Source organism: Nelumbo lutea, chromosome 1 (genome assembly GCF_056320005.1).
Source record: "Nelumbo lutea isolate HS-2025 chromosome 1, American lotus-T2T, whole genome shotgun sequence".
NCBI classification, from domain to species: Eukaryota; Viridiplantae; Streptophyta; class Magnoliopsida; order Proteales; family Nelumbonaceae; genus Nelumbo; species Nelumbo lutea.
This window is the reverse complement of record NC_142684.1, coordinates 119,447,784-119,474,466: the sequence shown is the minus strand read 5'-3', so window position 1 is coordinate 119,474,466 and position 26,683 is coordinate 119,447,784. Positions and strand designations below refer to the sequence as shown.

Genomic DNA, 26,683 nt, shown 5'->3' with positions numbered 1-26,683 from the left:
TTGCATTCGCCGGAAAGTAAAGTAAATTCTAAATTCTAAAACAGCCGCTGGCATACCCAAAGTTCCACTCTGCTGCAACAAATGGTCCAATCCTCAATATCAAATACATCCCAGCTCGCTCAACAATCTTCACAAACTTGACCAGATTGTAGGGCTTATCAAAATAATACTACGAGGTTCAGAGTAAAGAAATCTAAGTTCCTCTTGAGCAGAACACAATAAAACAATAAAGAATCAGAGCTGATTCCGAAGTTAGTAGCATCCAATAAAACATCCTCTGATTAACTCACATTGTCAGGAGAAAGCTCATGTCCATTCCAGAACACATAAGTCCCTATTGCATCAGCCCCTCCTTCTTTAGCAGTTTTAACGAGCTCCGGCCACATCTACTTCAAACCACATTTACCATTATCAAGATTATGAATAATATCCAGAAAACTAAAGGAAAATAAGCAAAAACCAAACAATTAAATGAAATTTCTTCAATTCAGGGCCAACAGAGCAAGAAAGGACGAAGCTCACTCCAGGAACACTGCGAGGGTAATGAATGGAAGAAGAAATGATGAGCTTTCTCTGGCCATCGAAGATAAAAGAACGACTGTCATACGTAATATTAATGGCTAAAGACAATGCAGAGAAGCAAAAGAAGAGCAAGAACAGAGACCCATGGAAATGGAGGTAGAAATGTTCTTTTCCGCCATTGTTGAGCTCAACTAGAAGCTCATCTGAGCTCAACTACCCTTGAGTCCAAAAGGGTCTAAGAAGCAAAGCAGAAATTGTCTGCATTTAATCCAACAAGATCAAATAAGCTGGTTTTATAGAAAAAAACAGAGCGCGTTGATTTCAGCAAGACGGCAATGGTCATTACTCTTCAACCAGATTCCTGCTAGAGAGAGAGAGAGAGGGAGAGAGCAAATTAGCAAAAGAAACGAGATTCAGAGTCAGAGAAGATTTACTTTTGGCTTAAACGAGTTTATGTGATGCAGATTACATGAGCGTCACTACTGCCCACTCTGAGACAGGTTGGCCGTCGAAAGGGGACGAAGATGAAGCTGGAGCGATGCCGGACAACGCCAGAAAGCTGCTGGTGCTGTATATTCAAATTGATGCTGTATAGTCAGCACCGACGCCGGAGCGCTGCCGAAGAACGCCAGAAAACTTTCGGTGCTGTATACTCAGCATCGACGCCAGAAAGCTACCGGTGCTGTATACTTAGCATCGACGCCGGTGATGCCCTTCCTCGCCACCTGTAGGAGAGTCAGGGAAGTAACAGAGATTTGGTGGGTTTGGAGAAAAAAACGGGAGAAGTGATCTAAGATTCCAAAAACTTTCGAATGAAATGAGGGAGCCAGAGGTGGAGGGAGCTATCGCCGCCGTTGGTAAAGATGGAGCTAGCGGTTTGGCGGAGCCTCTGGTTAAGAAGAGATTTATCGGGAAATGGGTAGACGGAGCTAGACGGAGCCTCAAGTTTGGAAGTCTACGACCAGACCCCTGAGGTGCGCCTCGTCTTTGCCGGAGCCTCTGCTTAAGAGCTTAAGAAGAGCAGAGCCCAGAGCAGCAGATGGGTTTGCCTCCTTTCAGCCGAGTTATTGTCGACGTGCTTGGCAGCACTAGTTAGAACGGTCGCAAGGCGGTCGTGGTGTACCGTCACCTCCTAGGTGGTCGTGGTGTTCCATCGTCATTGTAATTGTGATGGTGACGTGTGCGTGTGGAAACGAATCGAGCGTTTCACGCTCGATTCGTGAAAAACTCGGCTTCGGGTCAAATCGAGATTTAAGCCAAATTCGAACTCCATGCATGGCTCGTATATATGGTTCGGCTCGTTAAGCTTGCGAGTCTATATAAGGAAAAATGAAAAATCAATCGAAAACCCTTTTTCAATTTTCCAAGTTCCAACCCTCCCTCTCTCCCTGCGCTGCGAGCCTGCAGGCTACAGTCTGCGACTGCGAACTGTGAAGAAAACCTTTTTTTGGAACAAGAAACTAAGCAAGCATTGAGCGAAGAATCGGTGGTACTATGAAGAACACCCTTGTTCGGAACTAACCCTTGTCCTTGTTTAACGTTCAAGCCTCCCTCTCCCTGCGCTGCGACCTACGAGTCTATGATTGCGAGGCTGCAAGTTTGCAACTGTGAACCGGTGGTACTTTTCATTAGCTGACGCCCGACGAATTGGCGGTACTCACAGCTCTCAGTCAAATCTCAGCTCTTACCTTCTCAGTCTCACAATCTACGCCCGACGGTATTGTCACCTCTCACTCTCTTAGTTTCAGTCTCTTTTCTTCTTCTTCTTCTTATTGATTTTGGGTTTTTTTTCTTTGTCATTTGTACAGCTCTGAGAGTTCGAAGTTGGAGCTTGGAAGAACTGATTGGCTCCCATCAACAACTCTATTACTAGTCGTCCAGCATTCAAAAGACCACCGCACCATCCAATCATCATGCTAACTTGTTGCAGTATTTGTAAATCCACAAAACTCAATAAAATGGTAGATCATGTTCATATGATGCATGTGCTTCCAACTTAAACAAGGGGTTGGCATGTCCATGATCAATTTGTGGGGTTGTAGCTAATAGTTTCCAATTTTTTTTATTAATAGCTAAATGGTTACTAGTTCGATGAATTTAAATCTAAATCAATTTAATTTTGACTGTAGCATACCAAGAACTGTGAGGGAGTGAGACGTAAATATTGGGGTCCATTGTAGCTAATGGTTGTGGGGTGTTAGAACTGTAAGGAGTGAGAGTTAATTTAATTTTTCCAATTCGGTGATTAATTGTGGGGTTGTAGCTAATGGTTTCCAGTTCACTGAAATCCTTGGTTTAACTCTTCATTAGCTAAAGAGAAGATAAGTTTAAGGGTTTTCATTTTGAGGGCTGAGAGGTAAATATTGGGTCCATTGTTAGCTTAAGGGTTTTCATTTTGACTAGTTTGTAAATTATTTTTTCTCGTTTTGGTCAACACTTTGCACTTGTCATTAAACTTCTCATGGCTTTTCAATGATGCACTGAGTTGATAGCAAAGAAGCTATTGGCTTGTGCACATTATAAGATTTCACTAGGATTTAGGAAGGATATGCCCTATTAATTTTATTCTTTATTTTTTTAGTTTGCTAATTATTTATGTAATTAGGTATGACTTATAACTGTTGATTGATTTATATATGTAATTTGGTATAACTTATATGTCCTAATCTACTCCTTATCCAAGCATGTTGATTGATTTATATTAACGATTAGAATGATCAAGTGGTAACTAACCAATTTGAAATGTAGGAATGCCATCATACCCCATTCATGATCACAATCTTTCAACAAATATTCCCTTAACCTTTATAGGACCCTCGTTCTCTCATTCTGTGTCTGGTCTGTCCCCTATCACTATGATTGACACTATCGATGATTTCTCACCAAATGAGATAAGTCAGATAGCAAATAATGCAAATAATCCCATTGCAAGTGCTCTTTCAGGTGGTACTGAAACTGGATCTCAGAGTCCTATTGAAGTTGAGGAAGATGGTCTAATATCGAAGTCAAAAAGGCAAAAAACTTTAGATGTATGGTTGGAGTTCGAAGAGGTAAAAATTGCTTATGGAACAAAGAAGGCCTAGTGTGTCCATTGCAAGAGTAAATTGTCTATACAATCTACTGGAGCTACAAGTCATATGGGCCGGCATTTGAAATCATGCATCCCAAGAAAAGTGGCTCTGAAAGATAAGAAACAATGTAAGCAGCAGATGATCTTGAATTTTCAACCAATAGATTCCAATGTTGATGTAGAAATTGTGGGTCCTCCTCTCTTAGATCCTATAGTTGCTGCAAAGTATGACCATTCCAAAATGAGAGGCAATTGCTCATTGGGTTCTTATGCATGAGCATCCATTTACTGTAGTGGAAGAGGAAGGTTTTATTTTCATGATAAAGATGTGTAATCTATCTTTTGAAAAGATTTCTCGGAAGACACTAAAAAACGATTGTGTAGCTGTGTATGAGGATCAAAAGAAGAAGTTGAAAAATCTTTTAAAAGGTACTTCGAAGATTAGCATAACCACCGACCTTTGGAAGTCTCAAAACCAAAGGATTGAGTATATGGTGATAATTAGTCACTTCATAGATGCCAATTGGAGGTTATAGAAGCATACTCTTATCTTTGTTCATGTTCCTCTACCCCATCGATGTGTCAATATTGCAAATGCAATTTACAAGTGTTTAAGGGAGTGGGGCCTCGAGAGTAAGGTGTTTATAGTTTTTGTGGATAATGCATCATATAATGATTCTTGTTTAAGGTTTTTGAAAGAGATCTTCTCTAGGAATAGGAAATTGCTTTGTGATGGAAAAATGTTTCATGTGCGATGTTGTGCATATATTTTGAATTTGTTGGAAAACCGTTGGTCACATCATAGAAAATGTGCGTGAGAGTGTCAAATACTCTAAATAGTCTGAGGGTAGGATACAAACTTTTTTTGAAATTCTACAACAGTTACAACTAGGTACAAAGAAGTTGGTTATTGATTGTCCTACCCATTGGAATTCAACTTTTGAGATGTTGTCATGTGCTTTGAAATTCAGAGATGTGTTTCCAAGATTTCAAGAAAGGGAGCCCAATTATGACTACTTGCCAACTCTTGAAGAATGGAAAAAAGTGGAGAAAGTATGTGAGGTACTTGAAGTGTTCAGTGTAGTTACCAACATTATTTCTGGTAGTGACTATTCTAGTTCTAATTTATACCTCAGTGAGATGTATAGGGTAAAAGAAATTATGAACTTAAAGTCAATGGATGAAAATGATTTCATTCGAAGGATGGTTGGGAAGATGAAAGAGAGGTTTGATAAGTATTGGGGTGAACGTAATATGCTAATGGTAGTGGCTTCCATCTTGGATCCAAGGTGTAAATTGATGCTGGTTGAGATGTGTTTTCCGGAAATGTATTCAGAAGTTAAAGCTAGAAGAAACATTGAGCAGGTTCAAGGGGCTTTGTACCAACTTTATGATGAATATGTAGCTACTTATAATGCTTCTAGCAGTGACCAATCATCCACTAAAGGGAATGGTAGCAATAAGTCTTCTACAAGTTCTAGTTCCAACTCTCAAACATCAACAAATTTGGGATGGTCAAAATTGATGAGTTATGTAAAGAGAGTTGAGACCATTCCCTCACCAAAATCAGAGTTGGATATGTACCTTGAGAAGGGTGTTTATATTTGTGAGGAAGAAAGGTCACATTATGAGCTTAATGCTTTGGAATGGTGGAAGGCAAATAATTTGAAATATTGGGTATTGTCAAAGATGGCAGTTGAAATTCTTGCTATTCCAATATCTACAATAGCTTCAGAAGCTATATTTAGTGTTGGTGGTAGGGTAATTGATTCTTATCGTGCATCTTTGGCTCTAGAGACTGCTCAAGCTTTGATTTGTGGAGGGGATTGGATTCGTGTCCTTCATGGGGTGAAGAAAAAGCAAAAGATATCTTACATTTAATTTATACTTTTTATTGCTTATTGGCACACTATTTATTTATTTATGGTTTATTGTTCATCAATTATTAAATTTTTGTCATTTTTCATGTTTTTAGGTGGACAAGAAACCCATTGAGATAGTTTTACCCGTTTCTTAATGATGCCTTCAACTTTGGATAAATTGTTTGGATGCTCTAGGAACAGGACTCAGGAGATGTGACCATGTCAATCATGGTGTGGATAAATTGTTGGTTGTGGACTCAACTGTTTAGGATATTTAGCTTTTGGATTTTTCTAGTTGCTTTATGGTTACGGACCTTATGGTTAGAAACTTATAATGGATATTTGACATTTGAACAAATATATATGGCACTAGCAATTTATATTTGATGGTTTTGTTTAACTCTGAATGGCACTAGCATCTTACATTTGAACAAAGTTTATTAATTTTGTTAAACCTATTTTTTTCTTTTCACCTTCTCTAAATTGGAAACAAGGCATACTAGTGTTGCTTTGACAGTATTGATTAAACTTAGGAAAATTGGGGTTATTGGCCCTACTGAATACTGATCAGACTGTAGTGGTTAGCTGTTAGCACTACTCATGGGCTGAAGTTCACACAATCCAAGATTGACTACCATTCAAAGGAGATTGCAGACTTGGCTTGCAGTTGTAGGTATGCTAACCCACATTTGGTCCCTGATTTCTTTTAGTTGGTATTAATTTCCTGTGTTCCATTTGTTGCTGCCTTGGATTGCTTTGCAGAACTTGATATTCATGTTTGGTATATGATAGATTATTGGACGAACTTATGAATGATAGATTATTGCTAATTGGTCATGTTTTCCTTTCTTCATTCAAATATTTGTGGTCATTTGATAATAGTGGCTTGTTAACTTTGCAAGGCTCCATCATAGAAAACTATATTTGAATGAAGAAATATAGTTGCAAGGCTCCATCATTCAAATATTTGGTCATAAGATCGGCAAACAATCTCACAAATTCTCTTGCTAGAGAAGGGTATATTGTGCTGATCTGTGTTGGTGGATGTAACCAAATACTCCCTTGGACTCATTCCGAAGTTGGGAACAGAGCTCAGTTGTTGATAGAGTCGTGGATGCCTGTTCTATGTGGTTGCTCTTGTGGTTTAAGTGCTGCAAGAACATTATATGTTTACCATCACATAGATTCATAGAAAATAATGGAGAATGGAGATGCACAATGAAATCCCAAAACTCTCATTCATGGAGTGGTAATTGATTATATCATATGAAATCTAGCAGGTAATTCAAGGGTGGAAGGAATTATTAAGGTATCATAATGTTGGTTTGATTGCTTGAACAAGTCTACTTCCTCCTATGTTTTACTGTAATTAACTTTCTCTTTGAATAAGTTGCATTCAAAAAATAATAGAAATTTGTTTCTTTCACCCCAACCAATCTTCAATGCAGAACCAATTCCAAAGATCTTTGAAATTTTTATTATGGTACAGGAATTAGGAGAAAACTTGTTCTCATATTGACTTGATTTCTGTTTCCTTGGTTCCCTTGGGTTTCCATTCCAATATACAGCCAAGAAGGTATCTCTAGTGGATGTTGGAATTGTAGGAGGCCTCAGTGATGGGTCAGACGAGAAGGAAAAGGGACCACCAATTTCAGCTTTCATGGGAAAAGCCATGGTGGTAGGGTCAGGTCTTGGTAGATCTGGATTTACCCCTTCAACTGGAATGGCTGAAAATGACTCATTTTCGTCCCTCAGACAACAACAGTTCGGTAGCTTCAAATGATGATTTTTCTGTTTTCCTCTTGATATTCTTCAACGCTTTCGCAGAAAAAGTTGAAGAATGGGTGTCTTGGTGTGCTTCATTTATTCTATGCATTATTAACAATATTTGGTTTGATAATTGCATGTTGTTAACTCTATGATGGCATTAGCCAGGCCTTTTTTCATTATGTCTCTAGGCATTCCAGAATATAATTCCTTAAAAGATATGTGACTTAATCAATACGTAGGATCTTTCCATTGTTAGATTGTGGTTGTAGCAGTTCTGTCTTAGCCCAGTTGGAAGTTCTATATAGCTGGGTCAAGCAAATCCATCGAAATCTGGAGAAAATTTCAGCAAGAGCAAACTCGGAAATGTTTACTACTGGGAGCTGGCGAGTGATAATTAACGAGTTAGAAGTATTCTCCATGCTCGCAAATGAAAGAGTTCGCATTGGTTCAGGATTATGAAGTCAGCTTAGAAACTGGAGTGTTTGTGTTCCTTGGAGATTCTTAATGAAAGAGTGATTCTTTTGCATATCTATGCTGTTTGATTATTCCTAAATTTGTTCATTGGTAATAATCAGTTTGACAGAATCATGCTTTATCCCCTAAGCCCTAATAATGGATTTTGGACTAATGTTGATCCATGTGATCTTAGCAGGAGAAAAAAGACTTAGTTTTAAGCCTATTAAAATTCTATAATTACCAGCAATCAATGTTTATGGATGGGAAAAAAAAGATATGACTACAAGGTTACAGTTGGGCCTAGTACATATGTGTGATCCCTTTTAGAGTTGGCATTCAGTTTGGGACTTTGGGTAAGTTACAGACTTACAGGGTTACAGTTGGGCCTAGGTGGGCCTAGGTGGGCCTAGCTTGCCAGTTGCCACTTTGGAGTTGTCCAGACCAACTGTCTCCAATTCCGAGATGCCACAAGTTGCACGGTTGCAGCAGTCTTGTTTTTTTCTTAAATGGAGCCTGAACCGTGCGTCTTGCCATCTTCTACAGGTTCATTAAAGCTCGAGTTCGAATAGGCTCGAACCATTATCGAACTCGACTCGAGCTCGAATATATAGTTTTTTCATTCGAGCCGAGTTCGAGCTTGCATTTCCTGCTCGAATCGAGCTCGAGCTGGAGTCTTATAATTTTATACCGCCTTGAATTCGAATATCCAAATATTTGGCTCGGCTTGGGTTGTTTCTACTCCTAGTGGCATGTTTCAATAGCTGTAGTGAACACTAAGGGTATTTTAAGAATTTTAAAATAATTAATACTTATGTGATATTACAATTGAACGGAGTATGATGGAAAATTAACCGCAAGGTATTAGACAATTGTTGAAAAACTTAATAGTATCCCAAGACAATATCCAAACAGTAATAATACAGTTTGTCAAGTAGGAATAGTTTAAAAGATTTACCCTAATTTGAAAGACAAGCATAAGTACGTAGAAACTCATTAGATGGTACCCCTGATTCGGGCGTTGTTGAAATCAAATTTGACGCCTCCCGTTCAAAGAATGATGTTGGGCGATAATAGCTAGAAATCATCTTGGCAGAATTTTGGACTAATAAAGGCTTCTCTTTCGATACCACCACAATAAATGCAAAAGTTTGGGCAGCATGAGAGGCTTTTCATGGAGTCTCTAATCATCATTGAGGTGATGAATGGTCAGCTTTAAGTGGTGGGCGGTGGCAATTGGAAAAGCAAATGAAAAATGAAAACAAAAATATATTACTATAAATCCCGAATTGCTGGTCACAAAACAATTTTTAGGAGAATGACCGATCAGCCCAGGATTAGAATTTGTAGGCTCAAAGTATTATTGAGATAGGTGTCGGTTCGGAATTGATATCAATTCATAGGCGGTGCATAGAATGTGGGCTATATGGTCCTTTTGAATGTTTATAGCATTCCAATGTAAATAAAAAATTTGCATTGGGCAAATCCGTACTCCAAACATTTTTTACACCATCGTATACAGTACATAGTAGCCATGTTTTGAGGCCAGATCTACTCCTAGAGAGCACAACTCACAATGACCTCACAGGCTCATTCCACTGTGCAGTGGGAATAATAATAGGGAGAATGACCGATTAGCCTAAGGCTAGAATTTATAGGCTCAAAGTACTGTCGGGGTATGTGCCAATTCACGGGGGGTGTTGGTGCATAAAGTATAGGATGTTGTCCTTTTGAATATTTATAGTTCTAAGGTGTAAGTCAAAATCTGTATTGGACAAATTCATACTTTATCGATAATTCTACGGTGTATGTGCCAATTCCGATAAAGTGTGTCAGTATGTGGAGTAGATCTGTTCTCCCATGTTTTAACAACACCTCCCATGAATAGAAAAATATGTATGTAGGAGATATTGCCAATATATGACTTAAGGCCCGGTTTGAGAAAACTTACGAGAAGTACTTTGTACTTCTTTTAAGATATAAAACCACACATTAATATGCTGTAAGGAGCAAATTCTATCTAATATGCTAGCTGTGGCCCCACGTCGTGGTGGGACAATACATCCAAAACGATACTCAAACTTTCAAGGCAAAATGATTCACGGTTTTAGCGCTGCCACGAATTGACTTTTGCCCCATCACCAATGAGATCGGTTTCGATCAAAGCAAAATCCGTTCAAATACTGTTCGAACAGCCTTTATAACCTTCCATGAGAATATATTCCGTACTATGGTGGGGAGATATCACCAAATTGCTACTCTCCCTTTTCTCCTGTTCTTCCTCGTTCCTCTCCCCAGTTTTCTTTGTCAGTCCACTTGTGCAGAAAAATGCCTGTAAGTACCATTCCATTCAGACCCGTCTCCCCTTATTTTCCTTGTCGTCCATGTTCAAAATCCTTTTCGCTCGTCCAACTTTCCTCTGCAAAGCCATTCCATTTTGTTGGATTTTTCCATAGAAGAGGGCCAGGAATTATGACGGATTTGGTTAATACATCAGCTTTCAGAAGCAATGATGGTGATGAAGGTTTCTTTTCCGTGGAAAAAGAAGCCATCTTGGGTAATGAACTGTCGGAGTTTCGTTCTAATTTCATATCTGGTGGATTCGAAGCTACTCTAAATCGATTGGTTAGTCTACGCTTTTTTTGGGTTCTATGTTATGGCTTCATTCCATAGTTGTTCCATTTAGGCTTTTATTTGATTTTACACTTGGCTTGGGAACTGAATATTTATGTTTGTCTTTGGGGTTCGAGTTTTTCTCTGGATATTCCTCCGATGTAGTGCTTATGGAACCCTTCGGACATTCGGAGTTTCAACTGGTGTTACCGGTTGTCTTGCTCACTTGTATCGAACAGCCAAATACTTCATATTGGTCTCAAGAGCCCTAAACATCAAAATTGCGGAAACTCATTTGCTTTGTTTTTGTTATGTGTAATTCAGTTGGGCAATTTATATGCACAAGACTGTTCCCCGATGAAATATGTAGACTATATATATTTTTTTTTTGTTGAATTGAAGTTTGTTAAAAATCTTAGAATTTTATATGGTTTTTGATGAATTGAACCTTGTTCCATAGGTCATATTTCTAAGCTTTTTGCAAATAAATACTAAAGTTTCTGTAGCGACCATTTAGAAATCATCTTACCTTTTCCACGCCCAATCGTTTTGGTTAAGTCAGAATTACTTTCTTCCTATACAGCCGAGCTATTAAAGCTTTATAAAATATCTAAAATGTGATGACTGATAAGTGAAGGGAGGAAGAAGAGCAGTTCATCCCTTTAAGGATGAAACCAGAAAACAAAAGCCCTTAAAATCCTTTAAATCCCTGCAGCAATGGAACAAAAAACCCCTAACGAGTTCACTACTTTTAAGAAGGGTCACGAATTTATTATTAAAAACTTGGCATTATATTTTTTCTTTCCAAAATCTCCAAGGTAATGCAAATGGCAGCACCTGCTTCAGGACCTGGCCTTGATTTCCAGAGGCATAATAATACCAGTCTGTCATATAAGCATGTCCGTTTTTCTAGTGTAAGAATAGAGTGAAAATGAACGTCCAAACAGTTACGCAATTCTGAGAAACCAAACAGTTATGCAATAACGTGGTCCGAAGTCAATTTTATCAAGATAAGCCATCCACATGAAGAATTGGGTTTTTACCCAATTGGCCAAGCCTCCGAAAAACAACCAAACATGAAGCAGACATCAGCCTCTTTGCTTTATAGCCAAGAGTCCTTAACTGAGAGAGTTGGAGTTTCTAAATGAGCAATAGGGGCTAGCATTGGCTCGATATAACCTGATAAACCAAGGTCTTATAGTTATAGTAATCCTATATATAGCTCCTTTTGCAACCAGATTTTGTATAAAGATGGGAATCAAAGCATAAATTTCTGGAGTGACATCATGCCTGGCCTCAATTTGAAGAGCATATTTCTGAGAAGTCTCACAAATGTTTGGGGGATGCCATACCAACTTACCAAGTGTCAGGTGTCAGAAATTTATCCAACTCTCCAGCCCAAATATTTAGCTTCATAGCCATTAACTATATCTGAGATGAAGCTCAGAATTAGGTGTGTGAGCTGCAACCAGATTTCTAACCATGACATTGCAGGACAGAGTGTCAGATAATTGAACTATAGTTCAAACTCCGTATCTGTATCATTGTATTCAACCTAAGAACATCAGAGTTTAATACATACTTCCCCTATGTTTATAACTGTATCTGGCCCTAGTTCATTTAATCACTAGAGTTTTTGAACTTAATTTACACGGTCATCCATTTAGGGGGTCAATACTTTTGGAATTTGATTTGTTTGTACTGCATTAGTACCAACAGTTTTGTTAAATTGATGCTGGCAATTTAGCAAGCTATTAATCAGAAAAAAAAGTGATGCATTTGTAGCACAATTTTTCTAGGATTTACAGTCTTTACAAGGAAAGTATGCAATACCTGGCCCTGATATTGAAATATTATCATATAGATACCTGAATATCCACTCACAAGTTATGTGGAACTATCTGGGTCTAGTCTCCACCTTGAATGATAAGTCCTTTCTGTTTTAGTCTACATCAAGTCTTATATGCAGCTCAAGTCCACAAATAGCCTGATAAAAATTGCAGGAGAATGCACATGCTTCTAAATCTTTTTATTTACAAAGTTACCAGGATGGATATATTCATGCCTCTTTTGTTGGTTGCAGAGCAAGTGGCTAGTATTTGCACTTTTTGGGGCTTTCATTCTTTTGAGGCATGATATTGAAGCTTTATGGGCTGCAATGGGGTCTGTCATAAATGCATGGCTTTCAATTACCATAAAGCGGATACTCAATCAAGAGCGACCTGTTTCCACCTTGAGGTCTGGCCCTGGGATGCCATCTTCACATGCACAGACAATCTTCTTTGCTGTCATTTTTGCAATTCTGTCATGTAAGTTTTTGTTCTTTGAGACTATATAGTAAGGCCTATTTAAGATCACCATCATCTAATCCTGGTCCCAACTCAATGGGGTTGGGTGCATGAATCCTGTTCTGCTATTCTGTATTCAGTGCCATATACTAATGGCCCTTAAATCATTTTTAGATATTTCAACCTATGCCCTTTTTGCTCTGCCCCTTGCTCTTCTAGCCCCTTCAACTTGTAATAGATCACTTCTTATTGATGCTACAGATGGTCTTCTTTGTACATGCCCAAACCATCTTAGTGTACTTTCCCTCATTTTATCACCCTTTGGAGCTACTCCTAGGCTCCTTTGAATAAGTTCATTTCTGATCATATCCTTTCTAGTTTTCCCATTCATTAGATTTGTTGTTTCTTGATTCCCCATCACTATGCCTTATAACTATATTATAAAATTTTCTAGTAAGGCCCATTTAAGATGGATTCTTCTAAATGAGTAAAATTCCTACATAAGGCGCGTGCTGGATTCCAACACTCAACCTTTCTGTTCTAATTTGAGGCTTCCTTTTTTTCCCTTCACTGCATGGATTAGGCTAAAAAACAGATAATTATTCAGTTATGCCTATTTTATATATAGATGATACATGCACGTTATTTTGTTCTATATTACCCAGTTTGCGAACTCAACAAAGATAAGTTTGATCAGTGGTTGTTTTCAGCAACGCTTGGTAGGAATTGGGAATGGAAATGGGAATTTTGAGAGCGACAACATGATGAATCCAGTGTTGGGAATAAACCTAATACTTTTCCTTGTGAAATTCAGGGATATCTGAACCAATAAACAATAAGTATGCAGCAGCAATAAAACAAATAACCAAACCAGAGCAAACAACAGTAAAGGACACCAAGTTTTTACATGGAAAACCCCTCAATGTGGGGGTAAAAACCATGGGACCGAAGTCCAAATCATCCACTATCAGCAATAGTAATGGGGTACAATGTTTTTCTATCTAGTTACAACTAGATGATGAACCTCAAGAAAACTTTTGGATACCAATAACAGAAATCATCACTAAAATGGATAACAAACAAGTAATTTCTCACCAAAGGTGGAAGCACAACAATGGAAGCAAGAGGAGTTGCTGAAAACAGATTTGTCTTCTTCGTTTCAGCCTTTGTAACTCTTCTTCTTCTTCCCAAAACCTTCTTCTCAAAACCCTTTTTCTGTTCTCTGATATTTCCTAGAGAACTATTAGAGTTGAGAGAGTAGAGATAGTGCTCTCTCCAATTCGTTGGTTAGCCAAGGACGTGTTGGCTTGCCTTGCAAGCCAATGCAAAAAGTCCCTTGACTTTCCAATTCCTTCTTCTTTTGTCTTTTTCTTTCTTTCCTTTTTCTTGCCTTTATTAGTGGGTCCCACCTCATAAGGAGGGAACCCCAACAACCTCCCCCTCTCGACTTATGAGGAGGGCTGCACCATGCCCAAACCTGTAATGCTTCTACAATATTCAAATTTTTCTTTCGGTAAGTCCTTGGTCATCATGTCTGACCCATTCTTGTCAGTGTGAATTTTCTCAAGTTGCACTTCCTTTTCTTCAAGAACATTCGGAATCCAGTGATACCTCACATCAATATGCTTGGACTTAGAATGAGAGCTTGGATTCTTACACAAGTGAATGGCACTCTGACTATCACAATGAAGTGTAAATATTTCTTGCTTCAAACCAAGTTCATTTAAGAACCTCTTCATCCACAATATCTCTTTGCAAGCCTTTGTGACAATTATGTATTCAGTCTCTGTAGTTGACAAGGCTACACATTTTTGCAACTTGGACTGCCATGACATTACTCCCTCAGCAAAAGTGAACAAGAAACCTGATGTAGACTTTCTAGAGACAATGTCACCTGCCATATCAGCATCTGTAAACCCTTCAAGTATAGGTTTACCACCACTAAAACACAGACATACTTTGGATGTACCTTTTAGATACTTGAGGATCCATTTCACTACAAGCCAATGCTCTTTGCCTAGATTAGAAAGAAATCTACTAACCACACCAACTGCATGTGCTATGTCTGGCCTAGTACAAACCATAGCATACATAAGATTTCCTATGGCAGAGGCATAGGGAATGTTCTTCATTTCTCCCATTTCTTTCTCATTCTTTAGGCTTTGATTACCAAACAATCTGAAATGATTTGCCAATGAAGCACTAACTGGCTTTGCTTTATCCATGCAAAATCTCTCAAGCACCTTTTCCATGTAGTTTTCTTGTGACAACCACAATCTCTTGGATTTCCTATCACGTGAGATTTTTATACCCAAGATTTGTTGAGCTGAACCTAAGTTCTTCATGGAGAATGACTCACTTAATTGCTTCTTTAACTAGTCAATTTTTGTTTTATCTTGCCCAACAATCAACATGTCATCAACATATAGCAAAAGAATGATAAAATCATCATTAAAAAAATACTTAGTAAAAACACAATGATCTGAACCTGTTTTACTATACCCATGCTCTATCATGAAAGATTCAAACTTTCGGTACCATTGCTTTGGAGCTTGTTTCAAACCATACAAGCTTTTCCTTAGCTTGCAAACCATATGTTCTTTTCCTTTGACTTCAAATCCTTCCAGTTGTTCCATGTAGATGTCTTCTTCCAAGTCACAATGGAGAAAAACTGTTTTGACATCTAATTATTCAACCTCCAAATCCATACTTGCAGCCAAGCCCAATGCAATACGTATTGATGACATTTTTACTGTTGGAGAGAAAATTTCATCAAAATCGATGTCCTTTTTTTGTCCAAATCCCTTGACAACCAATCTTGCCTTGTATCTTGGTTATGAGCTCCTATCTTCATGCTTCAACCTGTATACCCATTTGTTCTTGAGTGCCTTCTTACCCTTGGGTAGTTTCACCAAATCATAGGAATGATTCTTATGCAAAGAGTCCATCTCCTCTTGCACAGCCTTGAACAATTCTTTCTTGTGCTCACTTTCTTGAGCCTCATGATAGTTTTTGGGTTCACTTGCATCTAAAAACATTATGTACTCATTTGGTGGATATTTGCTTGATGGTTGGCATTCCCTAGTTGATCTTAATTCAGTTGGTGGCTCTTGAGGGGGTTGCTCCCCTTGTTCATCATCATCGCTGACATCTTCATTGGGAACATTCTCATTATTTTCTGAGTTCACATTTTCTTATTGCACATCTCCCCCATAATTTCTACACGCCAAGGGAGGAGACATTGGGTCCAAGTCTACAAGTTCACCATCATCTGCTTGAGGCTTCTCAACTTTTTCAAAGTCTTCAATTGTTTGGTCTTAAGAAAGACCACATCTCTACTTTTGATGATTTTCTTTCCCACTAGATCCCATAGCCTGTAGCCAAACTTTTCATCTGCATATCCCAAGAAAACACACTGCTTGGTTTTGGCATCAAGCATAAACCGTTCATCCTTGGGTATATGCACAAAGGCCTTGCAACCAAATACCTCGAGATGATCATAGGAAATATCTTTTCTTGTCTATACCCTTTCAGCAACATCACCATTCAAAGGAACTGCAGGAGACAAATTAATCAAGTACACAACTGTACGCATTGCTTCTCCCCAATAACATTTTGGCAACTTTGCTTGTGATAGCATGCATCTAACTCTCTCTAGAATGGTGCGGTTCATTCTCTCAGCTATACCATTTTGTTGTGAGGTCTTAGGGACTGATTGCTCATGTCGAATGCCATGATTTTTACAATAATTCTGAAATGGACCTTCATACTCGCCACCATTGTCAGTATGAATACACTTGAGAGGTCTACCTGTCTCTCTTTCAGCCATAGCATGAAAAACTTTAAAGACATCTATACTTGGTCTTTAGATTTCAAAGCGTAAGCCCATACTTTTCTACTAGCATCATCTATGAAAGTAACAAAATAAGATGCACCACCAAGAGTTTTGACTTTCATAGGCCCACAAACATCAGAATGAATCAATTCTAAAACATGCTTTCTTCTATGAGGAGGAGAGCTTTGAAATGAAACTCTATTTTGTTTACCAGCTAAGTAATGAATGCAAGTATTAAAATGCATACCTTTCATGCTGGTTAACAGATTTTTCTTGGTAAGAATTTACATTCCCTTCTCGCTCATGTGACCTAATCGTCTATGCCACAAATCTGTAGAGATTTCCTTCTTCGTGATGTTCATTTCACCTTTGCAAACATGTCCCTGTGTATGGTAGAGAGTGCAACACTTGTTGCCTTTTGCTACCACTAGAGACCCCTTGGATAGTCTCCATCTTCCATTGCCGAATTGATTATTAAAGCCTTCTTCATCTAGCTTCCAAGCTGAAATCAGATTCAAACGGAGATCTGGAACATGTCTAACATCCTTGAGAATTAATTTACAACCTACATCAGTCTCAAGGTAAATATCACCCATCCCCACAATTTTGGAAGTTCCATTGTTTCCCATTCCTACAACACCAAAATCACTTGTACTATAAGAGATGAAATATTCCTTGTGAAGGGTAGTATGATAGGAAGCACCCGTATCAACAATCCAATCTGTGTCATGGCATGCTAAATTAATGCATGACTCTTCACAACTTGTGAGAACAATAATATCTCCACTTGTAACTACAGTGGTGTCATTTTTTTTCATTTCTTTCACTTTCTTTCCTATCTTTCTTGTTGTCTATCTTGAATTTCTAACACTCACTCTTGTAATGGCCTTGTTTCTTGCAATGAAAACATGTGATGTCTTTTCTTGTCTTGGACTTGCCTCTAGACTTGTCACGACTATGTGGACCCCTGCTTTGGCTTCTAACCCAACTTTCTATAAGAAGAGCATATGATTTTGGGTCAATAGATTTTCTTCTAATTTCTTCATTGAGCAAACTGCCTCTTACCATGCTTGTTGTCACTATTCCATCAAGTGCGGAATTACTAAGAGATACCACAAGTGTTTCCCAGCTTCCAGGCAATGAACTAAGTAATAATAGAGCTTGAAACTCATCATCCAACACCATCTTCATTGAAGCTAATTGATTTACAATATCTTGCATTTGATTCAGGTGTTTGGTGATGGACACACCTTCCTTGTACTTCAAATTTATAAGCTTTCTAATTAGGAAAGCCTTATTGTCGGCGGTTTTTTTCTCATACAATTCTTCCAACTTGTTCCAAAGTGGAACAATTGAGGTTTCATTTGCTATAAGGTGATAGACGCTATCATCCAACCATTATCTAATAAAAGCAACTGCTTTTAAGTTAAGGAGTTCTCAATTCTCATTTGACATTGTCTTTCGGCTAACCATTATCACCTCTCATAGGTGCATACAAATCTCTAGAGAGCAACAAATCCTTTAGTTTTGGTTTCCAGAGAGATCAATTTCTTCCATTTAATAAAATCATTCTAACTGAACCTCCTTCCATGATTTACACAAGAATCAACACCAAGTTTTTACATGGAAAACCCCTCAATGTGAAGGTAAAAACCATGGGACCGAAGTCCAAATCATCTACTATGAGCTATAGTAATGGGATACAATGTTTTTCTATCTAGTTACAACTAGATGATGAACCTCAAGAAAACTCTTGGATACCAATAACAGAAACCATCATTAAAATGGATAACAAACAAGTAATTTCTCACCAAAGTTGGAAGCATAATAATAGAAGCAAGAGGTGCTGCTGAAAACGGATTTGTCTTCTTCGTTTCAACCCTTGTAAATCCTCTTCTTCTTCCCAATACCTTCTTCTCAAAACCCTTTTTCTATTCTCTGATATTTCCTAGAGAGCTATTAGAGTTGAGAGAGTGCTCTCTCCAATTCGTTGGTTAGCCAAGGATGTGTTAGCTTGCCTTGCAAGCCAATGCAAAAAGTCCCTTGACTTTCCAATTCCTTCTTCTTTTGTCTTTTTCTTGCCTTTATTAGTGGGTCCCACCCATAAGAAGGGAACCCCAACATCCAGAAGTTTGGGTTCTTTCAAGACAATTAGTTTGTTGACTCATAGTTCAGACAGGCCTTGGTCCAGTTAAATTTCTGCTCAGTGCTTGAAAACATTTTGGGCTGTAAATATACACCTAGACTGCAATATTTACAGTCTAGGTGTATATTCTACATTACTTTAAGGGAATTGATACCAGTTACCACACATGTTTCTGTACCATAGAATTTGCATTACAATGGTTACTTGGTGAAGGCTAGGTTGCTGTTGTTAACATTAACTAAATGCCCTTTTATTGAGATAGTAATAGGACATATAGTGCATACTGTGCATTTTCTTTTCTTACATATTATACTTGTTTATTTACCTTTCCCTTTTTTTTTTCCTGTGTCAGTGGTTGAGTGGCTAGGGATCAATGGATTCACCATTATTGCCGGGCTGTTTGGCTTGGCTTGTGGCTCATACTTTGTAAGTACCATTGCGTTTGAGTTCTTACAATAAACAAGTTTATTACTTTCTCACTTTTGTTTGGTCTTTTTGCAATGTTATTTCTTACCATGGAATCACTAAAAGAGAATTGTACAACCTTTTCACAACTAAACTATCTCCTTTGTAACATAAACATGTATAGGAGTAAACTTAGACAAGACAAGGCAGGAATAACACCTAAACTTACTAGGGCATCATTTGGCATTTCTTATTTTAAGGACTTATCACCTTTTTGCAGTTAAAATGCCCTTATGAACAGTAAGTTTTTAACTACAAAAAGGAGATACGTCCTTAAAATAAGAAATGCCAAATGTAGCCTAGAAGCAATATCTTTTTATAAATAGAGAACTGCTAAGGGATAGTTTAAGGGAAAAGGTTGGGGTAAATTGCTGAAACCTCCCCTGAACTTTATGACAGTTGCAAGTATACCCCCTCTTTTAGAATCCTCTAACAAGAGGCATGAAAATGTCCAAAATACCTATGCAGTTAATAAAGAGGCTGGTTTCTACAGAAAAAAACAGTACAAACTTTATAAACAACATAAAAACAAATAGAATTTAAAGTTGCAGCTTTACCTTTGAGTGATTGATATGAAGGGCAAATTTGAAAAATAAATCAATTTTAGAAAAGAGATTGGAAGGGTTTGGACTAGTGATTCATATGAAGAGAAAATTTGGAAAATAAACATTTTGATCAAAAGTAATTGCATGGGTATTTTTAAACATTTTCATGCCTCTTTTTAGAGGAATCTAACAAAGGGGATCTACTTGCAACTATGTCAGAAAGTTCAGGGGAGGTGATTGCAATTATCAAACTTCAGGGGAAGTTTCTGCAATGACCAGAAACTTCAGGGGAGATTTCAGCAATGGACCGAAAAAGTTGCTTAAAGATTTGAAGTACCAACAAGGAAAGATACAATTTCATTTAAAACGCATCTAATGCACTTTGGTTAATGACTTCTTAGGAATTCTTAGTGTTACAACCTTTTCCTTTTTCACAAAATTGTGAAGTCAGTTGGATCACTCCCAGCTCATGTATTTTCCTCATTCTAAGTATATAAGTTGGGATGTATTATAGTAAGTTGAACTTCTTGGGGAATCTTGAGAAACGTATGTGGTAAGAAAGTAATGGATTGATATAACATTTGTATTTTATCTTGTTGGCAGTCATGGATAAGGGTCTCGCAACAACTCCATACACTCAGCCAGGTCATAGTGGGGGCTGTCTTGGGGTCCATTTTCTCTATCTTGTGGTTTTGGTCATGGAATGCAATTGTGCTGAAAGCATTTATTTCATCTCTTTGGGTTCGGGTTCTTGTTGTTCTGGGGGCTACTGGATGTTGTGTGGCCTTTCTGTTGTATGTAATTAGAAACTGGCTTATGGATGAAGAGTAAACTTTAGAAAAGATAATTCATTAAGCTTTGGTATGAAATTCTTTCGTTGTATGGTAACCATCTAACAGCTTAGCTCTGAATTGTGGTGGATCAAGGCAAACCATCATAAATTAAATACCTGGAGAGAGATATAACTCATTTTTTCTCAGAAAATGTTTATCCTCTCTCTAGAAGTCGGTAAGTAGCATGGCATATCATCAAATCAAAGCTTCCATATAATGTCTCTCCTTGAAAGCTTGAATGCATGCATATAAATGCTGCAATATTGGAAAATCTCCAGTGGTCTACAATTTCTAGGGTGTTTAGATGACAGATGCTTTAAATTCCCTGCCAAGCGACTAGAAATAGAGGGGGTAAGTTGGCTAGTTGGTGGACAAGCTCATGGTCATGGTGTCCATATTTGCTAGTAACAAAACAATCTTAGGCACATCACATTATATATATAGTTTTGTGCCACTGCCACTGACACCCGTAACACAAGTTGCTAATTATATTGTACATGTGGGTCGGAGGCAAGAAGTGGCCACTGGAAGCATATTGTAGGGGTTGGGCCACTAGAGTGGTAGGGGTGAGCAAATGGGTAGGTTCTACTTGGAACCAATCTTGAACCATCCATGAACTGATCCTATCCAATTTGTTACAAGGTAGGGTTTGGTTTCAACCTCTTGGAACCGGCCCCCACTCAGGTCGGTTCCAAGGTCTAGGGGTTTACTCTACTTGAACCGATATGATGAACCAGCCTTGGTTGCCCTTAGTGGAACCTGCCTTAGAACTGAAAATACTTTTGGGGATGTGAAGATTTGAATCCATGCTCATGGTTACAAATGTTATATGGTCTCATTTGACCATTGGGTTACTTAAGTGATTTGATAATTTGTTTTCATTTTTTTATTTGAATTTGTACAATAAGCAATGTAAAAGTTAATGTTTACAAAATTTAAATTTAAATTATAAGTTTTTGAACCATATAATGATAATCTACGTATTTACTCAATTTAATCAATAAAGATAAGGTTTTTTTTTTCTTTTTGTATTAATCACTTTTTTACACCCCCTTAGGGGTTGTTACTCTTTTAGGTGAACAGTACAATATCACATCAACAACTCTTTTCTTACAATGATGATAATAGCGGGATCCAAAACCACACCACCACTGGGATAATTCATCCAACACACTGAATGGACTACCCCTTAGTTGGTAATAAAGATAAGTTTCAAACTATTTATTACATTTATTGAAAATCAAGTTTTTAAAGAACATGCTTCTTTTTTTTTTTATTTTTGAAGGGGGAGAGAGAAGAAAATAGCAAGGCAAGGTGCCTTTGGCTCCTTAGGAGCACGTAGGTCTCAAGAAATTACCAAAAAAAAAAAGAGATAACCCTAATTGGACACTCGAGTGCAAAGTTATGGCCTTTAGAATTAGAATTTTGTATTTATGTGCAAAAGAAATGTCAAAAACCAGGATCGAGTCACTGGTTTTCTGATTTGACTATTCGGTCACTGGTTTTGGCGGTTTTTTATCCACTACAGTTTTAGGGGTATGATTAGACTGGCCAAGCCGCCAAGGGCCTAGGTCATAGTTCAACCAATCCAATTGGTCAGTCTAGTCTAGTTTTCTAAACACTAGTAAACTTTCCATGGGTCCCACATAAACCTAAAAAAAGAACAAGGATATCTTGGTCAATGAAAACCAAAATCCCATTGACCAACTTCCCTGGGCTTAGGCTTTAGAATTTAAGGTGGTTGAATGTTTTCATCCTACCATTATATGAGCCAATATCTACGAACTAGGTGGCTCAATTAGTAGATGGGTTGTCCTAGTGGATGTGCGGATTCAAGGCCCACTATTACCACCTACCTCTTAGAGTCATTAGTGGGTTGTGTTAAATACAAAAAAAAAAAAAAAAGCCCAGTATCTTAAGACATATGATCAAGCTTCAAAATATTGATACACCCTAATACGATGTGTTGATATTTTGAACTTAGCACATTTTTTTTTAGTTTTTTCTTTTCAAAATTTTAGAGGAAGTGGAAAATAGTGGCTTGGGATGAGAAAAGAGTAAGATGCGAGATCCCAAAAAACATGTGAGCAGGATCCCACCAAAATAGCGTGGCCCCAGTGAGAAAGGAAAAAAGTGAGACGTGTCTGAGAAAGATTATCGGGCTTTGTCAGACTTGGACTTTGAGAGTTTCTTCTTCTTTCAACCCAATGTCCCAATGGTTGTATCTCCGACGGCTTTTCCGGTGATCTCGAGCAATGGTGAGACCAGATTTGTAATCCTCTTGCGATGGCAAGCCATTTTCACTTTTCTTTTATATATTTTGATGCATATGAAAATATTCCCCATTGTTAGGGGTAGCCCCACTAAGCTTCTCATGAGTTTATTCGAGCTTGGCTCTTCTCGGTTTAAACTAAGCTTTGAGTTGAGCTCAAGCCCGTTGTATAGGCTCATTTGCTAATCGAGCTGAGCTCGAGCCTAGTGATGGTCGGCTCGTGAGGCTTGCGAACCTAGTATAATAAACAAATAATTTTTTTTATATATACATATAGATATACATATACACATATATAATAATATTTTTATTTTTTATTTATAATAATAAATGATTTTTATAATTCTTAATTTTTGTATATAAAATAAAAAAATTATATATATAATTTTTATTTTTTTAAAAAACTTGGCTTGCAATCGAGCTCGAGTCGAGCTAAGCTCGAACTTGCAAGCTTTTGAACCGAGCTGACCTCGAGCACAAGTCTCTATCTTGAATCGGGCTTGAGCTTGAACCTAACACTATTTCTATGAGCTGAGCTCAAATAGCCAAGTATTTGGCTCGACTCAGCCCGAATCCACCCCTACCCATTATTGCAAAAGTCTCTGCAATGATCAAACCTCCTATCAACTTCCTCACTAGTTCCAACAATGAGAAACTCCGTTCTCCTTGTGTAGCCGAGACTTGCATTTTTTTTTTGTCTTTCCTATTTTATTATTTCTTTTATAAGTATCTTTGAGTGAAGGAACAACCGAAGCTGATTACTAGTTACTATTTTCCAAAACAGCAAGAGACTTGCCACCATTTCCACCTCTCGAAGAGAATAATGTAACTCCTTTCCCCAAATCAACCTTAAATCCACTAGCCCCAGAGAAAACCCTTTTCCCAAAACCATCAATAGTGTTATATAATCCCCTCTTAGCCCCAGAAACAAAATTTTTTAATATGCCAAGTGAGTAGTCATTCTTATCCTTTACAGTCCTTCCCAAGGGGGAAAACTCCAACCCCAACATCAACCTTTATCTTGGGAGACTCAGAACCAGGCAACCCAAGTTTGAGCTCAATCTCTTTGAGGTTAAGTGCATTTTTCTTCTCCTCCTCGATGGAAATTGTGGAGGAGGTAGAAGAAATCTTCTCAAACCCTTCCATGGAAGAAATCTCTGATAAACTTATGTAATCATGTTCTAAGGGCTTAAACATTAAACTTCAACAACAAAGGCACCTAAGAGAAAAAACCATGAGCATAAAAAGAATATGCACAAGAAGAAGAGAAGAGATTATTTGAATTAGAGTTGAGAGAGCAAAGTTCCTGTGTTACAGGAAGACTTGGCATTATAGAGCAATGGAGGCTGCAAACTTGTAGTAGAAATCTATGACAAACCTGCAACAAATTTATGGACTATGTGTTGATTTCTTGAATTCAAATTTTCTCATTTGGGCCTAAGTGTTATTTCTTTCTCTCAAACAAGATTATGTACTCTTCTTAGTAGGTTTTGGGATGTATTTTTGAAGATGGAGTCTCAAACTTCTAAGTTGATAGTAACAATAGCCAATCCTGTCCATCAAATCCAGGTCTGTGGGTGTGTTGTATCAATTCTTGTGTGTTTACATATGTTGCCTTATGTAGTCAAGCCCAGTTTGGCATGAGTATTTCTATATAGTTTCCGGTGCATGTATGAGGATTAAGGTTGATAAGTTGTCCGCCATTTCTTCAAGAATTTGAAGTTAAATATCATGTGAACAATATGGACCACCCTGCATTTGTTGGATGTTTTCATACTTGTAAAATGATGAACCACCCTGCAGTCATCCAACAATCTAGAAAGCTAAATATCATGTGAATTGGGTGCATATCTTTTATGCAAGAAATTGAAATTACATTGGAAAATTTATCTGCCATAAATTTGGTGCATAGAAAGGTCAGGTCTATGTAGTTACTTGGTAGCATCTTGAAATGTGCTTGCAAAATAGTTAATTAAGCTAATGAGAACTTTACAACTAGAAGACAAAACTTCTCTCATTTGTACTTAGCCTTTATCATTTTAGTTAAGTAATGCCTAAGAACTTTATTTGTAGCCATGTAAAGTTGAACAAGCCCATGCAACAATGCGCTCATGCTAAGTGAAAACCTTAACCATGAACTAAAGATACTAATCAGAGAGAGAGAGAGAGAGAGAGAGAGAGAGAGAGAGAGAGAGAGAGAGAGAGAGAGAGAACCAAATGCCAGACCCAACTTACCCAACTTCTGAAAAGGCTTAATAAGGCCAAGTTAGGCTATGTTAATTATGCATAGTCAATTTGGCATATGGCAAAGATGATTATGTAAATAGAGAGAGAAAGAGTTTTGTAAGCATGGAAATCTTAAAACAAGAAGGCAAAACTAGGGGGGAAAACATAGAAAGTTGCAAAAAAATCATGTCTACCTCTAATTATTTTCCCACAAAATAAACATGGGAAAATGAATTTTCCATTATTTTCCTTTGTATAACCAAAAAATAGAAAGTGAAATTTGCACACTTTTTCGTCCCATCCCGTCCCATCCAAAATTTCCCACAATCCAAATACAGCCTTAATCCTATTATTAATAACTCATGACAAAAGCCCCTAAATCTTAATATTAATAAAATAATAATAACAAACAACGATATTAGTTATTAAATAAAAAATAAAGTATAAATAAAATATTGATACAACATAAGTAAAGTAATAACACAATAATATTAGTAAAATACTAATAATTAAATAATAAAATATTGTGAAAGTAATAATAATAATAATAATAAAATAAGAGTATATTAATAATTAAAATAATAATAAAATATTAGTAAAATATTCATAAAAATAATAAAACTATAACAAAACATTAACAAATTAATAATAAAAGTGAAGATATTATTTTAAGTAAAAATAAATTATTAATATATTATATTAACATAATAATAAAATAGTAACATATTATTTATTAAATAATTATAAATTAATTTTAAAATAATAAACAAAAACAATAGAATATTAGTAAGATAATAAGAAAAAATAAGAAAATATTGATAAAGTATAATAATATAAATACTAGCAAAGTAATAATAATTTAATGATATGTTAATAACATATGCATAAATAAATGATAAATACTAAGATATTAATTATTAAATAATAATTATATATTCATAAAATATTAGTAATAAAATACTAAATAGATTAATACAAAATTAAAAAATTTCAATTGATTCCAAATTTAGTAATAAAATACTAAATAGATTAATACAATATTAGTAAGTTACTGCATTCAACTGCCTGTAATCTACGCAGAATCTCTAGCCTCCATCTTTCTTCTTCACTAGTAGCATCGGTGAGGAGAACGGGCTTGTGCTGGGCTGAATGATCCCATGGTTGAGCATCTCCTGGACCTGTTTCTTTATCTCCCCTTTGTGATAATGGGGATACCGATAAGGACGCACACACACCGGTGCCTCCCCCTGATGCAACAGAATGGCATGGTCCAAGGCCCATGGAGGAGGTAGACCCACCAGCTCTTCAAAGACCTCCTCGAATTCTTTTAGTACCAATTGGACCCCGAGATCAATGGTGGGCTCCGTCATGATGTGGTTGTCTAATATCTGTAACAGGAAACAACTCCCAGAATTGCGTCCATGTCTCTCCATTTGATCCCCAACTACTGCTCTTAGTTCAGGGGGTCGATGGCCATGCAGAAGGTGAATGCCGGCTTGGTCTTGGTATTCTAGGGAGAGACTGTTGAAGTCTAATGTGACTGGGCCTAAGGTCCAAAGCCATTGGACTTCGAGAATGACATCCAATCCAGGCAACAATAACAAGAAGAAATCTGTAGTGATCTCGGCCCCTTATGTTCGAATGCGGACTCCATCGCAGCAGCCTTGTTTGGATACATGATCCCCGTTTGCTACTGTCACTTGGAACCTGGCGTCGGAAGTCAGCGCCACCCTCGGGTTCATGAAGTTGTGTGAAGATCCTGAGTCCACGAGAATGGTCACCG

At 37.4% G+C, this 26,683-nt stretch overlaps 1 protein-coding gene and 2 long non-coding RNA genes across 3 annotated transcripts; 2 read left to right on the top strand and 1 right to left on the bottom strand.

The window, feature by feature from the left end:
* Positions 1–208: 208 nt before the first annotated feature.
* LOC148877109 (uncharacterized) lies at positions 209–1,575 on the bottom strand. The gene is made up of 3 exons (XR_016105314.1): positions 992–1,575; positions 523–883; positions 209–386 (listed from the first exon to the last, which is right to left on the bottom strand). It is a non-coding gene; the product is annotated as an uncharacterized LOC148877109 (long non-coding RNA).
* A 264-nt stretch (positions 1,576–1,839) lies between these two features.
* LOC148877108 (uncharacterized) lies at positions 1,840–7,458 on the top strand. The gene is made up of 4 exons (XR_016111311.1): positions 1,840–2,239; positions 2,331–2,457; positions 6,040–6,127; positions 7,023–7,458. It is a non-coding gene; the product is annotated as an uncharacterized LOC148877108 (long non-coding RNA).
* A 2,343-nt stretch (positions 7,459–9,801) lies between these two features.
* Positions 9,802–20,438, top strand: LOC148877107 (lipid phosphate phosphatase epsilon 2, chloroplastic-like). Its single transcript, XM_088981774.1, has 4 exons — positions 9,802–10,302; positions 12,374–12,599; positions 18,912–18,985; positions 20,173–20,438. Exons 1-4 carry the CDS (start codon positions 10,006–10,008, stop codon positions 20,398–20,400), a joined length of 825 nt encoding a protein of 274 aa, XP_088837900.1. The 5' UTR covers positions 9,802–10,005; the 3' UTR covers positions 20,401–20,438.
* The last annotated feature ends 6,245 nt before the right edge of the window (positions 20,439–26,683 follow it).